The sequence below is a fragment of the Globicephala melas genome, chromosome 7, assembly GCF_963455315.2.
Source record: "Globicephala melas chromosome 7, mGloMel1.2, whole genome shotgun sequence".
Lineage (NCBI taxonomy): Eukaryota > Metazoa > Chordata > Mammalia > Artiodactyla > Delphinidae > Globicephala > Globicephala melas.
The window spans coordinates 26,811,350-26,824,505 of record NC_083320.1 but is presented as its reverse complement, the minus strand read 5'-3'; the positions used below and the strand labels follow the sequence as shown (position 1 = coordinate 26,824,505).

At 38.5% G+C, this 13,156-nt stretch overlaps 1 protein-coding gene across 11 annotated transcripts in view; it reads left to right on the top strand.

Annotated features, from left to right (window-relative positions):
* Window positions 1-13,156, top strand: part of UNC80 (unc-80 homolog, NALCN channel complex subunit) — a 243,086-nt gene that overhangs the window by 168,390 nt on the left and 61,540 nt on the right. For 9 of the 11 annotated variants that reach the window (XM_030853253.2, XM_060301888.1, XM_030853245.2 and 6 more), the window contains exons 33-39: window positions 1,500-1,686; window positions 2,325-2,456; window positions 4,129-4,272; window positions 7,486-7,586; window positions 8,590-8,676; window positions 10,267-10,450; window positions 12,201-12,295. In XM_030853253.2, the coding sequence (XP_030709113.2) occupies window positions 1,500-1,686; window positions 2,325-2,456; window positions 4,129-4,272; window positions 7,486-7,586; window positions 8,590-8,676; window positions 10,267-10,450; window positions 12,201-12,295 (930 nt within the window). The remainder of the gene's footprint in view (window positions 1-1,499; window positions 1,687-2,324; window positions 2,457-4,128; window positions 4,273-7,485; window positions 7,587-8,589; window positions 8,677-10,266; window positions 10,451-12,200; window positions 12,296-13,156) is intronic. The other 2 variants (XM_060301889.1, XM_060301881.1) reach the window with 1 other exon arrangement.

Sequence of the window (13,156 nt, the reverse complement as noted above, 5' to 3'; positions counted from 1 at the left end):
AGTTATTGTCTTTTTTATTCACACATCTTTAAAAAGTTGGTTGAATATATGAAGCGAGGTTGAACGTTTTTGCATGTCATACATATATTTTCTAGGCATTTGTAGTTTTCTTTGAACTGTTTGTTTGAACTCTTTACCCATCAGAATGTTTTTCTTTTAATTCTTCTGCATACACTACCTTCATATCTGATGGTTTTGTGCCAAAGACAAAGGCACGCTTGGTTCTTCCCTCCTGCATCGGAACCACTGGTATAAAGATCCTTGGTTTTTTTCTCGTACATGCGATAGATTCATTTGAGTCAAGTACATTCTCTTCCCAATTTCACAGTGAATTTCAAGCCAAAGCCCCTAATTCTGTATCCAGTTATCTTTCCCTTATCTTATTATAATAAACCAGCTTAACCCCTGGCTCTGAAAATGAACTGCCATGTGGCCCATCAAATGCCCTTAACTGCTGTTGTGTCATCCACTATTGGAAAACTTTAGTCTTATGTTAATACCCTGCATAAAGGGAACTTCGATGACAGCTGTCCTTTAGAAGAGTGACCAACACCCCTTGTCTGTCTCTTTAATCCTATGTGACCACTGGCCAACAAAGACGTAGAATTTCTACTATACATAGACATCACTTCAAATTGGTAGTGAAGAACGTCAGTGATCACTTCCCTGCTCTGAGACCAATTACTTCATCCCCAGAGCTCTTGGAATTTATCTCAGCATAAACATCATGATTAAGGCAAAAACAGAATGGTCCCTTTGCAAAGTGAATCTTTTCTCCTTTATTGTTTCTTATCTGTTATGCTTTTGCTGCTGGTAAACAGTCAGATTTTACATTCAACCATAGTAACACTACCAACTCTCATAATTTCCATTCAGTAGCTTTGTTTCTATAAATCTTGTTAAGTATTTACAGTGTGCCACTGTATTTTCTATTATTTATATTTATTATTATTTAACATTAATATTTCTAAATATTAAGTATTTGCAGTGTGGTAGATACTTAAGATACAAAAATGAAATAAATCACATAATTAATTGTTTTACATGAAAGAGATCTTTCCTCCTCCTTCCCATGGTTCTGACTTTCTCTTTTATTAACCTTATGAAGTAAATGTCCTTCATTTAAAACGAGTTCAAGAAATTTTGGAAGGAAACAGAGCATTAAAAATGTTTATTCGATGTGTTTAAAGAGTGGATCATTGATATTTTATCCTAAAATAAGATTAAGTAAAATAACATTTTTTCTTTCCCGAAATTACAAACATCCTTGAAGAATTATCCCGATTGAATGAAAAGGAATGTCTTAGTTGTACACAGCCTGGAAACTTGGTAGAAAAAGAAGCAAACAAATAAATCTCCATGAAACTAGGTCACGGATGCCCTAACATTTCCTGAGAACAAAGTACCACATCTGTGTCTACATTTAGTAGAACACTTTTTATACATGTGACCTTGCAGAAGAGTTGCTAGTAAGTAAACTTGCCTTCATGTCTCTGTAGAAATCCTTTTCAGCCCGGGCTGTGTCCCGCTCCCATCAAAGGGCAGAACACATCTTAAAGAACTTGCAACAGGAGGAAGAGAAGAAACGTCTTGGTCGAGAAGCCAGCCTCATCACCGCCATCCCCATCACCCAGGAGGCTTGCTACGAGCCCACCTGCACACCCAACTCAGAGCCAGAAGAAGAAGGTGCCCTCTACACACTGGACTTCTTTGTGGGGGGGGGGGCGCTGAGTCACACAAAAGGGAAAGGACTTGCTTTGAAATAAACATTGACGATTTTATGTGACATGAGGTGATATGCTCCCTCTGTCTCTCTCTCTTACCTCCTGACACTATCTAAAGAAAGAGAAGAAAGTTGTCTTTTTCTAAATGTTTAGAGCTGGTTTGTTTACAGAGGAGGACATTAGCCACATTGAATGAACTAATATGATAATGGACCAAGCAGTGACTATGATTCAGGCAGCAGCTGAATCCAGAGTGTGTGATAAAACACACGCAATCAATCTTTCATCATTAAAAATGGGGTTAGTCCATTAACTACTTTCAGCCTTCACAAGTGCAGACAGTTTTTTGGTTGGTATCAGAAAAATGATTTCTGAACCATTCTAAATTCAGTGATTCTCTGCCCCACTTCTGTGAAATCTTTGGGAGGAATTTTCTGTCTGCCTTTCTGTAGGTGTTTTTTCCTCACCAAAGAACACTCTAAATTACTTAAGCCTTATGCTATGAGACCTATATACACTTTGATGTAAGTACAACTATAATAGTGATGATAACTTTTTTGTTACAAAACCAAAGTTCACGTTCCCCATTTTCTTTGCCAGTAGAAGAAGTCACCAATCTGGCAGCCCGTCGACTGTCTGTGAGTCCATCCTGTACCTCCAGCACGTCCCACAGGAATTATTCCTTCCGCCGAGGGTCAGTCTGGTCAGTGCGTTCAGCCGTCAGTGCTGAAGGTGTGTCCTCTTACAAATGTGTCCTTCATTCCTCATGACTTGTGTGTTTTGAAACAATTTTTATTTGATATGATTATCTCACTTCATTACACTGTCTTGATTAAATAACCTGTCTCATGATCTTAAAGTTTAAAAATGTATATTAGATGAGTGGTATTCTAAAAAAAAATTGTTGATTTAATCCAGCAAATGTCCTTGATAAATTGGTTCTATTTTAATTACATTACATGTCATCATATTGCTGAGGGTTCAATAAAACATCATTCTAGGCAGTTAACAGTTTTCAACACTGGCTACACATTACGATCAACCAGGGAGCTTTTAAAAATGCCCAGGTCACACCCAAGACCAAATCAGAATCTCTAAGGGTGGGACTCAAGCACCTCAGTGTTTTTAAAATCTCAGGTGATTCCAGTGCATAGCTAAGACTCAGTAGGATGCTTTAGAATGCTGTTCTGGAATAATTTATCAAAGGAGGAACAAAGCTCGTGCCAGTCCTGTAATGAAATCTGATTCTGGGGGAGAAATGTGATACTCTTCAGTTCTAAGAATTTAAAAACTATGCTTCTCTAATGATAAATAACTGTCTGGGGACTCGCTCCTTCATGATTATACAGATTTCATCACGATTTATAAAGTCATCAAAAAGCTGTACAGAAACTAGTGGTTCTCAACCCTTCAGTGCACAACCCTGGAAAACTTCAAAAATGACCAATGCAAATTAATCACAGCAGCCCAAGGCATATCTATATTTTTTCTAACACCTTTATTGAGATATAGTTCACATACTAAAATTCACCCTTTTGAAGTGCATAATGCAGTGGTTGTTAGTATATTTGTAGAGTGCAACCATCAACCCTACTTAATTTTAGGATATTTTCATTATCCCCAAAAGAGACCCTATACCCATTAGTAGTCACGCCTCATCCACCGCTCCCCCCAACCCCTGACGAGAAATAATCTACTTTCGATTTCTGTGAATTTGCCTACTCTGCACATCTCATATGAATGGAATCATAGAATATGTGGCCTTTTGTGACTGGATCCTTTCACTCAGCATACTTTCCAGGTCGATTCATGCTGCCACGTGTATCAGTTCTTCATTCCTTCTTATTACGAGATAATGTTCCATTATATGGATACGCCACATTTTGTTTATCCGTTCACCAGTTAGAGCGGACTTCTGGGTTGTTTCCACCCTTTGGTTATTATGAATTACACTCTTATGAACCATTATGTATAAGTCTTGTGAGGAAAACTGCCAAACTCTTTTCAAAAGTGTCTGTATCGTTTTACATTCCGACCAAAAAGCATGAGGGTTCCAACCGTTCCACACCCTTGCATAGGCACAGTAATCTTGGAAATGAAGAGCAAAGTTGGAAAACTTACATTTCCCCATTTCAAAACTGACTACAGAGCTGCAGTAACCAAGACTGTGCAGTATGGACTTGAGGGTTGATATACACGTCAAGGGACTAGATTGGAACCGGAAGTAAACCATTACATGTATGTTGATTTCAAGTTTGAAAAGGGTGCCATGAAACGTCAATGGGGGAAAGAATAGTCTTTCCAACAGATGATGCTGGCACGACTAGATATCTGCACAGAAAAAAAAGTTCCATAAGTAGGTCTTGAACTGAGAAAAGCACACTGATTCTGTCTCCCTCTTCAGATGAGGAGCACACCACCGAACACATGCCCAGCCCCCACGTGCCTCAGCCCCCGCAGGCTGTGTTCCCGGCATGCATCTGTGCAGCAGTGCTCCCCATTGTCCACCTGATGGAGGATGGTGAGGTGCGGGAAGATGGAGTAGCAGGTACAGATTTTGTTTGTTTGTTTGTTTGCGGTACGCGGGCCTCTCACTGCTGTGGCCTCTCCCGTTGCGGAGCACAGGCTTCGGACGCGCAAGTTCAGCGACCATGGCTCGTGGGCCCAGCCGCTCCGCGGCATGTGGGATCTTCCCGGACCGGGGCACGAACCCATGTCTCCTGCATCGGCAGGCGGACTCTCAACCACTGCGCCACCAGGGAAGCCCAACAGGTATACAGTATTGACTAGTCAAAACCGTCAGTAACTCTAATAAATACTGAAGGCGTTCATCTGATAAAGAGCAGTAGGGTGCCCTCGAAGCCATGAACCACTGGCCACGTGTGGAGTTGTTTTATGGACATACTGTAATGACAGATTTGTAGTAGTCTGAACTAACACTACCACTTTCTCCACCTTTTCCTCCCACGAACTTTATGACCAAGATATTGCACTTAAAATAGGCAGTTTTTTCCAGGAGCATTGTTTAGGACTGGAGAACAGACCAACCCTCATTTGGCCACGGAGAAATCAAATAGTGATTTTGGCCACCTTAGAAATCTTAGCCATTGGCTGACATCATTAATGCCATCTTTCTCACTTGATTTCCTTTCCAAAGGTAGTATGTAAAGAAAATAATTGAAAAATGAAATGATAAACTAGGGGTAAAGATGAGTTACATTTGTCACAGATAACAGGTTAATATTCTTGATGTTATTTTTTTTAAAAAAAGAACCTTTATAACTCAATAATGACATTTTTATACCCCAGTAGAGAAATGGACAAAGGATATAAACACACACTCTAACAGCCAATTAAATCTGTAAATAACACTGTTGTTTAAAACAACAGTGAAATCTTACATTTCATATAAAAAATTGCAAGGATTTTTTCAAAAGAAATTATGCATAGCTGGTAAAGATTCAGAGAAAAGATTATCCTCACACCTTGCTGACGGCAGTAAAAATTTAATGCAAGCATTCTGAAACAGTTTCACAGTATGCACCATAAGCCTTAAAAGTGTGTACACCCTTTGACACAGATTTTGGTATCTAGCAATTTCCTAAGGCAGTAATGAGGGGTGAATTAAGGTTTACAGAGAACGCTGTACCTTGTATAGTTTTAAAATAGCAAATATTCGAAAAGAGTTTAAATGTCCAACAATAAGCAATTAGTTAATCATGGTACCTCCATATGACAGCTTTCTGTGCACATTAGAAAAATATTAACATAAAAGTGTTCAATTTATAATTAAAAATGTGAGTACCAGAGAGTATTTTCTATATGATATTACTTAAAGATACATGTAAATATATATATTTCATATATATGAAAAAATATACTCTAAAATGTTTATAGTTGTTTTGGTGGTTGGTAGACTTATCAGTCTTATTCTCCTCTTTGTCTTTTTCTGTATTTCTCATGTTTTAAGCATTAAACTGCCGTACTTAGCAATTAGAATATAGTGTTATAAAGATAGTTTTGCAACCAATTTCAACTTAACAAAAACCCACATCTATTTTAATTATTTATAAAGATACATGAAAGTTAAAGCTTATATTTACATCTGTTAAATTATTTATTTATATAGCTCAATTTTAATTTGATGGTTAGCTTCTGAAGCAAAAAAATTTGGTATGATTTATTTTAAATATAGGCTGAAAAATAAATTTATGCTAAACTCTATATTCCTAGTTTAGAAAACTAAACTAAACCATTTAAACGGAAGATTATCTAATGCTTACCCCCTACTCACTTTTACCCACCTGCTTTCTTAGCCTGGGCACTTCAGGCAACCTTAGACTGACCACTTTTCCCCAAGAAGTAGCACTTTCTTTCACATTAGGAATAATTATTTATTCCTAAGACACCCTCATTAGAAGTGGGAACCCTAACTGTTACTGGCTCAACTATGTCATCTTGCTGTGGGAGTTATTATTTAAAACATTCATGTGAAGAATAAAAGGTCATGTCTAATTCATGTGCATTCTAAACAAAGCATATTTTCTAAACCAAATAATTACTTTAGGAATTTCTGCATACAATAAACAATGAAGTGGGACTTTAATAAATACTTACCACTGTTAACATTAGGGTAATTTCCAAAAGAAAGATTCATAACTGTATTCTTTTTTTATTAAGATGTAATTGACATATAACATTGTGCTAGTTTTAGATATACAACATAAACATTTGATATATGTATGCGTTACAAAATGATTACCACAATAAGTTTAGTTAACATCCATCACCATACATAGCTACAATTTTTTTTTATTATGGGAACTTTTTTTTTTTAATTTTTGGCTGCTTTGGGTCTTCGTGGCTGCACGTGGGCTTTCTCTAGCTGCGGCGAGCGGGGGCTATTCGTCGCGGTGCGCCGACATCGAATTGTGGTGGCTTCTCTTGTGGAGCACGAGCTCTAGGTGCGCGGGCTCAGTAGTTGTGGCCCGTGTGCTCTAGAGTGCAAATTCAGTAGCTGTGGCGCTCAGGCTTAGTTGCTTCATGGCGTGTGGGGTCTTCCCGGAGCAGGGCTCGAACCTTTGTCCCCTGCATTGGCAGGCGGATTCTTAACCACTGTGCCACCAGGGAAGTTCTGAGGAGGACTTTTAATAACTACTGTCTTAACAGCTTTCAAGTATACAATACAGTATTGTTAACGACAGTCACCATGCTGTACATTATATCCCCAGGATTTATTTATCTTATAACTGGAAGTTTGTAAACTTTGACCACCTTCCCTCCCCCCAGTACCCACCCCCCCACCTCTGGTAACAAATCTGTCCTATGTATCTATGAGTTTGGGTTTTTCTTAGATTCCACATGTAAGTGAGATCATACATTTTTCTCTCTCTGTCTGACTTCTTTCACTTTGCATAACACCCTCAAAGTCCATCCATATTGTCACAAATGGGAGGATTTCCTTTTTTATGGCTAAATGATATTCCATTGTATATCACAAATGCATTTTTAACAAAAGCAACGCTGATATTTAAAGGGCATCCTATACTCTTTTGTCACATTTTCCTTATAGGCTAAAATGTTCAGAAACAACAACAAAAAGAACAGATACCTGCCTTTCAATAGAAAAAGAGTTCACAGAACCTCTGTAAGGCAAGAATTTGAGAGAGACCTATTAAAGTTTAGTAAATTATTTGAATACTTTATCTAATAGATCTATCTCCATTTAAGATGAATATTCAATTTCCTTTCTCTTCTGAAGTGAGTGCTGTGGCCCAGCAAGTCTTATGGAATTGTCTAATTGAAGATCCATCAACAGTTCTTCGACATTTCCTGGAAAAACTGACCATCAGCAACAGACAAGTAAATTCCTCTTTCTTATAGTGTAGCTGTGTAGCTATGTGTGTGAACATGGTTAAAAACAAGCAGTGGACTTTATAGTGACATGCATGCAACATTGGTGTCCTCTGACATATAGCCGAGAAGTACTTTGGATGATGATAATGATGAACAAATTAAACTTGGCTGTTTTCTTTTGAATTTCTCCATTCACTGATGTCTCCGTATGTATATGGTACCCTGCTAGTAATGACCCTAAGATACTGAAAGATTCTCAGTCTTTTAAACAAAGATTAAATTCAGTTTAATGTTTTCAGTGTTCGGTACGTTTACTGAATTCTGACTGGCTGGTAGTACGTGGTGCAGGTAGTATTGTTAGAGCATGTTGAAACTCTCCATTAATCAAAAAATCTAATTTATCAGGTCACCCTGTGAGAAGATTATGCCAAATAAAAGTCATTTTCTGAGCAATGGCAAAATACCCTGATGTTTACAAATTATTTCTTCATTTCTGTGTTATGGTCCTGTTCACTGGAAGATTAAGTTTCTGAAAGGAAGGTTAATTAGAAACACCTCCATTTATTCTCTCTTGGCCCAGCTTTATCTCTTTGACTTGAAACGTAGGAAGCAGAACTGTGAAGTTCAATAAACCTAGTTTGTTTAATGGTTTCTTAAGATAGATCCTCCTCACATTTCCATCACACCTGGAAGCCACAGCAAACAGATGACTAGATGTACAGCTTTCCTGTGATTTGCCTGGGACCTATAGACACGGTCTGCATTTTTATTTAAAAGTTTGACTCTTGCTTAGTAATTTCATGTATTAGCTTCTAGGAGACGGTGTTACAGTTGGTTTAAACGCTATTTAACAAGTATCACAAATACCATATTAAAATTCTGAACATAAGGGAAATCAACATGTGGGCAAAAGTAAGAAAAATCCCCCTACCTTGCTTTTCAAGAAGTTAATTTTATTTCCTACAGCATGGCAGCTGAATGAGACCTAGAAATTCTGTTGTTCTTTCAGGATGAGTTAATGTACATGCTGCGCAAACTTCTCCTGAATATCGGAGACTTTCCTGCTCAGACCTCTCACATCCTATTCAACTACTTGGTGAGTTTCACCTCCAGTAGGTTATAAATATTCATTTCCAAGTAGGAAGCAACAATAAGAGAAAAAGATCTTAGGAGATTTTTTTTTTTCAATAAGTTCCCATTAATTATATGACTGAAGGTGAATCATGGTCAGCTGAATTCACCACTGTTTGTATGGGGAAGCCCCTCCTGGCACAATCCTTGGCATGTGATGGGCACTCAGTAAATGTCTCTTTCCTCTCTGTCTCCCTTTGGCATTGTAGAACTTCCTCGTGTCGGTCCATAATTTTAGTTTTCTGTTGAAAAAATGTATATGTCATTTTTTTAAAAATTCCTTTTTCTTTTAACACCTTTATTGGAGTATAATTGCTTTACAATGGTATGTTAGTTTCTGCTTTGTAACAAAGTGAATCAGCTATACATATTCATATATCCCCATATCCCCTCCCTCTTGCGTCTCCCTCCCACCCTCACTATCCCACCCCTCTAGGTGGTCACAAAGCACCCAGCTGATCTCCCTGTGTGATGCAGCTGCTTCCCACTAGCTATCTATTTTACATTTGCTAGTGTATATATGTCAATGCTACTCTCTCACTTCATCCCAGCTTACCCTTCCTCTTCCCCATGTCAAGTCCATTCTTTACGTCTGTGTCTTTATTCCTGTCCTGCCCCTACGTTCTTCAGAACCATTTTGTTTTTTTTTACATTCCACATATGTGTGTTAGCATACAGTATTTGTTTTTCTCTTTCTGACTTACTTCACTCTGTATGACAGTCTCTAGGTCCATCCAGCTCACTACAAATAACTCAATTTCGTTTCTTTTTATGGCTGAGTAATAGTCCATTGTATATATGTGCCACATCTTTATCCATTCATCTGTTGATGGATATTTAGGTTGCTTCCATGTCCTGGCTATTGTAAATGTGCTGTAATGAACATTGTGGTACATGACTCTTTTTGAATTATGGTTTTCTCAGGGTATGCTAACACATATATATGGAATCTAAAAAAAAATATATAGTTCTGATGAACCTAGAGGCAGGACAGGAATAAAAACCCAGATGTAGAGAATTGACTTGAGGACATGGGGAGGGAGAAGGGTAAGCTGGGATGAAGTGAGAGAGTAGCATTGACATATATACACTAGCAAATGTAAAATAGATAGCTAGTGGGAAGCAGCTGCATAGCACAGGGAGATCAGCTCCGTGCTTTGTGACCACCTAGAGGGGTGGGATAGTGAGGGTGGGAGGGAGACGCAAGAGGGAGGGGATATGGGGATATACGTAGACATGTAGCTGATTCACTTTGTTATACAGCAGAAACTAACACAACATTGTAAAGCAATTGTACTCCAGTAAAGATGTTAAAAAAAAAAATAGCAGTAAGTATTTTAGTGATGACATAAAAATATATGGCAACCTGTTCAGGCCAGTTTTCCCCTTGTCCCTTCTTCTGCTTACTTCCACTGAAAGTGTTAGAGAAGCATTTGAACAGAGAATTCAAAGTCAAAAAAACAGTATTTAATTAAGAAAATGAAAAGCCAAGGCAATGAGAATGTAAGATCAGAATTACTGTGACTTTGTGACCACTTCCTGTTCTGACTTATAGGTAGGATTAATCATGTACTTTGTGCGGACCCCCTGCGAGTGGGGGATGGATGCCATTTCAGCCACTCTGACTTTCCTGTGGGAGGTGGTGGGTTACGTAGAAGGCCTGTTCTTCAAGGATCTGAAGCAGACCATGAAGAAGGAGCAATGTGAGGTCAAGCTCCTGGTGACCGCTTCAATGCCAGGTACTGCTTTTGGAAGACATAACTTTTTTAGGAGTATAAATAAGGCTTTTACAAACCAAGTGTCTCTTTCATTCATGAGAAAATTTTCTGACCCTGGGATTGAGTGCTTCAAAGAATTTTTGTTGGATACAATCTGAAGACATACAATAGACCCTTTAAAAGTCAGCAATTGCCAGATGAAAAGGGAGACATCAGAACTGAGATCCACGTGAATCAGTACTTGAAGGACTGCCAAGGTTAAAGATTTATTTAAGTCTATTGCAGAGGGCCAGCTGAACTGAGAGCCTTTTTGAATGAATTTTTGGCACTGCAAGGAGAATACTGTTGTTTGCATGGCAGGGACCCCAGGCTTTTGTAAACTCACTGAGAGATGGCTTTATGAAAAATTGGAAAAGGGAAAAGCAGGAAGGAAAATTACAAAAAAACATGCAGTGTGATATAAACTCTGGGTCCAACTCCTTTTCGCTTTGGATAGCTTGCCTTTCTTGGAGATGAAATTTTGCCAAGCCTTTATCCTTGCGCAATGTCTAAGAAAATGTGAGATAATACATGTATTGAAATAAAAAGACAAAATTATATATAGATAAGAAGACAGGTTCTGGCAGCAAGGAGGCCTATGTTAAAATCAGAGCACTGCCATTTATCATCTGTGTAATGAATATTAGCTATGAAAAAGGACATCACTTTTAAAGCTTTCTTTACTCACGCGTACAATGGGAGTATGATTCGTACTTCATAATCGTGAGGAATAAATGCGTTTAGGTTTGTACAATACTAGCTGCCACACCTGACACGTGGTAAGCATTCAGTAAGTGGTGATGGTATATTTATGTGTCTATAGGTTGCTCAACAAAGAGATCAGCTTTTATCACAGCAAAGAAACATATTGTCAGGCATACACTTAAAAACAGCTCATTATAAATCAAGATATATCATAATGTTCACTGTCTCACCAGCCAAGCGGAATACAGAAATTGTAAATTTAAACTACCTTTCAGGTACTTGTTTAGCTTTTGCTAATAGCTCTGTTTGTATCTTCTCAACCATTATTACCTCATCATCTCATTTAAAATAAAGGAATAGATTATTTGTTGGAATGCTTAAGGTTTGAATTCTGACTCTTCCACTAAATAAATGTGTCTTTGACTAAGTTACTTATAAGTTCTTATTTATAAGAATAAGTTCTCTCTGTTTCTTCATTTGTAGTGTGAAAATAATAATACCCATATCATAGGGTTGCTATGAGATTTAAATATGATTATGCACATAAAACCATTTAAAAGTATGGGGAACTCCATAAACGGTAGCTATGACTTTTAAATAATAAGTAAACATATTTAAAATATATATTTAGGGCTTCCCTGGTGGCGCAGTGATCGAGAGTCCGCCTGCCGATGCAGGGGACATGGGTTCGTGCCCCGGTCTGGGAAGATCCCACATGCCACGGAGCGGCTAGGCCCGTGAGCCATAGCTGCTGAGCCTGTGCGTCCGGAGCCTGTGCTCCACAATGGGAGAGGCCACAACAGTGAGAGGCCCACGTACCGCAAAAAAAAAAATATATATATATATATATATATTTAACTAGAAACAAAGGAGTGCAGTTAGTACAATGCACAAGTCGCATTAAACCCTCACTAGTAGTAATCATGATAAAAACATCAGCTTATTGGTAATATTTTAATAATTTGTGCTTTATCTATAAACTTTCTTATAGTAGAAGTCGGTTTATTATGATTTTTACCTTCTGTAGGTACCAAGACCTTGGTAGTTCATGGACAGAATGAGTGTGATATCCCAACCCAGTTACCAGTCCATGAAGATACTCAGTTTGAAGCCCTGTTAAAGGTAGGGATGACTTTTGACAGAAGTGATTTGTTTTTAATGCACAATGGCTATGGCCACTTCACTGATCATCCAGTTTTGAATTAAATTGCCTTTCTCTATCTTCAAATGAATATATGCATTTATTTACCTCTTCTAGAATCTGCCCAACCCTTGTGTACTTTCTCTATTTCCTTGCATAATTTTCCCCACATGGATGTAGGCAAGATCATGCTGGCTCCCTCTCAGTTACAGCAGCCACGTGACACTCCTCTTGAGATGCTGTGAATCCTGCTTAGGAGTATCCTGGCATCACTTGTGGCAGTTCTGGAGATGCCCTGGGTTTGCACACCAAGGGCACTGGACAAACTCTAGGGGTCAGGTGACAGTCCATGCCAGAGACGCTTTTTGTGGCATTGAGTTGAACAATCCACAGTCTTGATTTGCCACTGACAGAAGTGATTGGAGAGGCAGAAAATATATACCTTAGAATAAACTAAGTGAATCAAGAAAGTATTTTTAATGGTTATGACAGTTACGCCCCTTAAGAGATACGCAGTCCATTGTTACTCATGCCTGTGGGGTTGTTAAGGGAAAGTAGTAAGTACACTAGTGCAGTGATTCCCTGTTTATCTGGAGCCCAAACTTTCGGCCCAGAAAAGACCTCTGAGAAATTCAGTTTTGCAAGCCTGTGTATTTTATTTCAGTAGAAAGGGTCGTTAAGCCTCCTCCAGGCCTCACTCCTTCATCTCCAGAGCATCTCTCAGGCCCAGTGAAGCAAACTTTAACAGCCACTTCATTTTCCTACTCACTTTGGATGGTAGGATAGCATGAAGGCAGACAGTGAGTTCAAACCCAGGCTCCACCACAACCAGTGTTATCTAA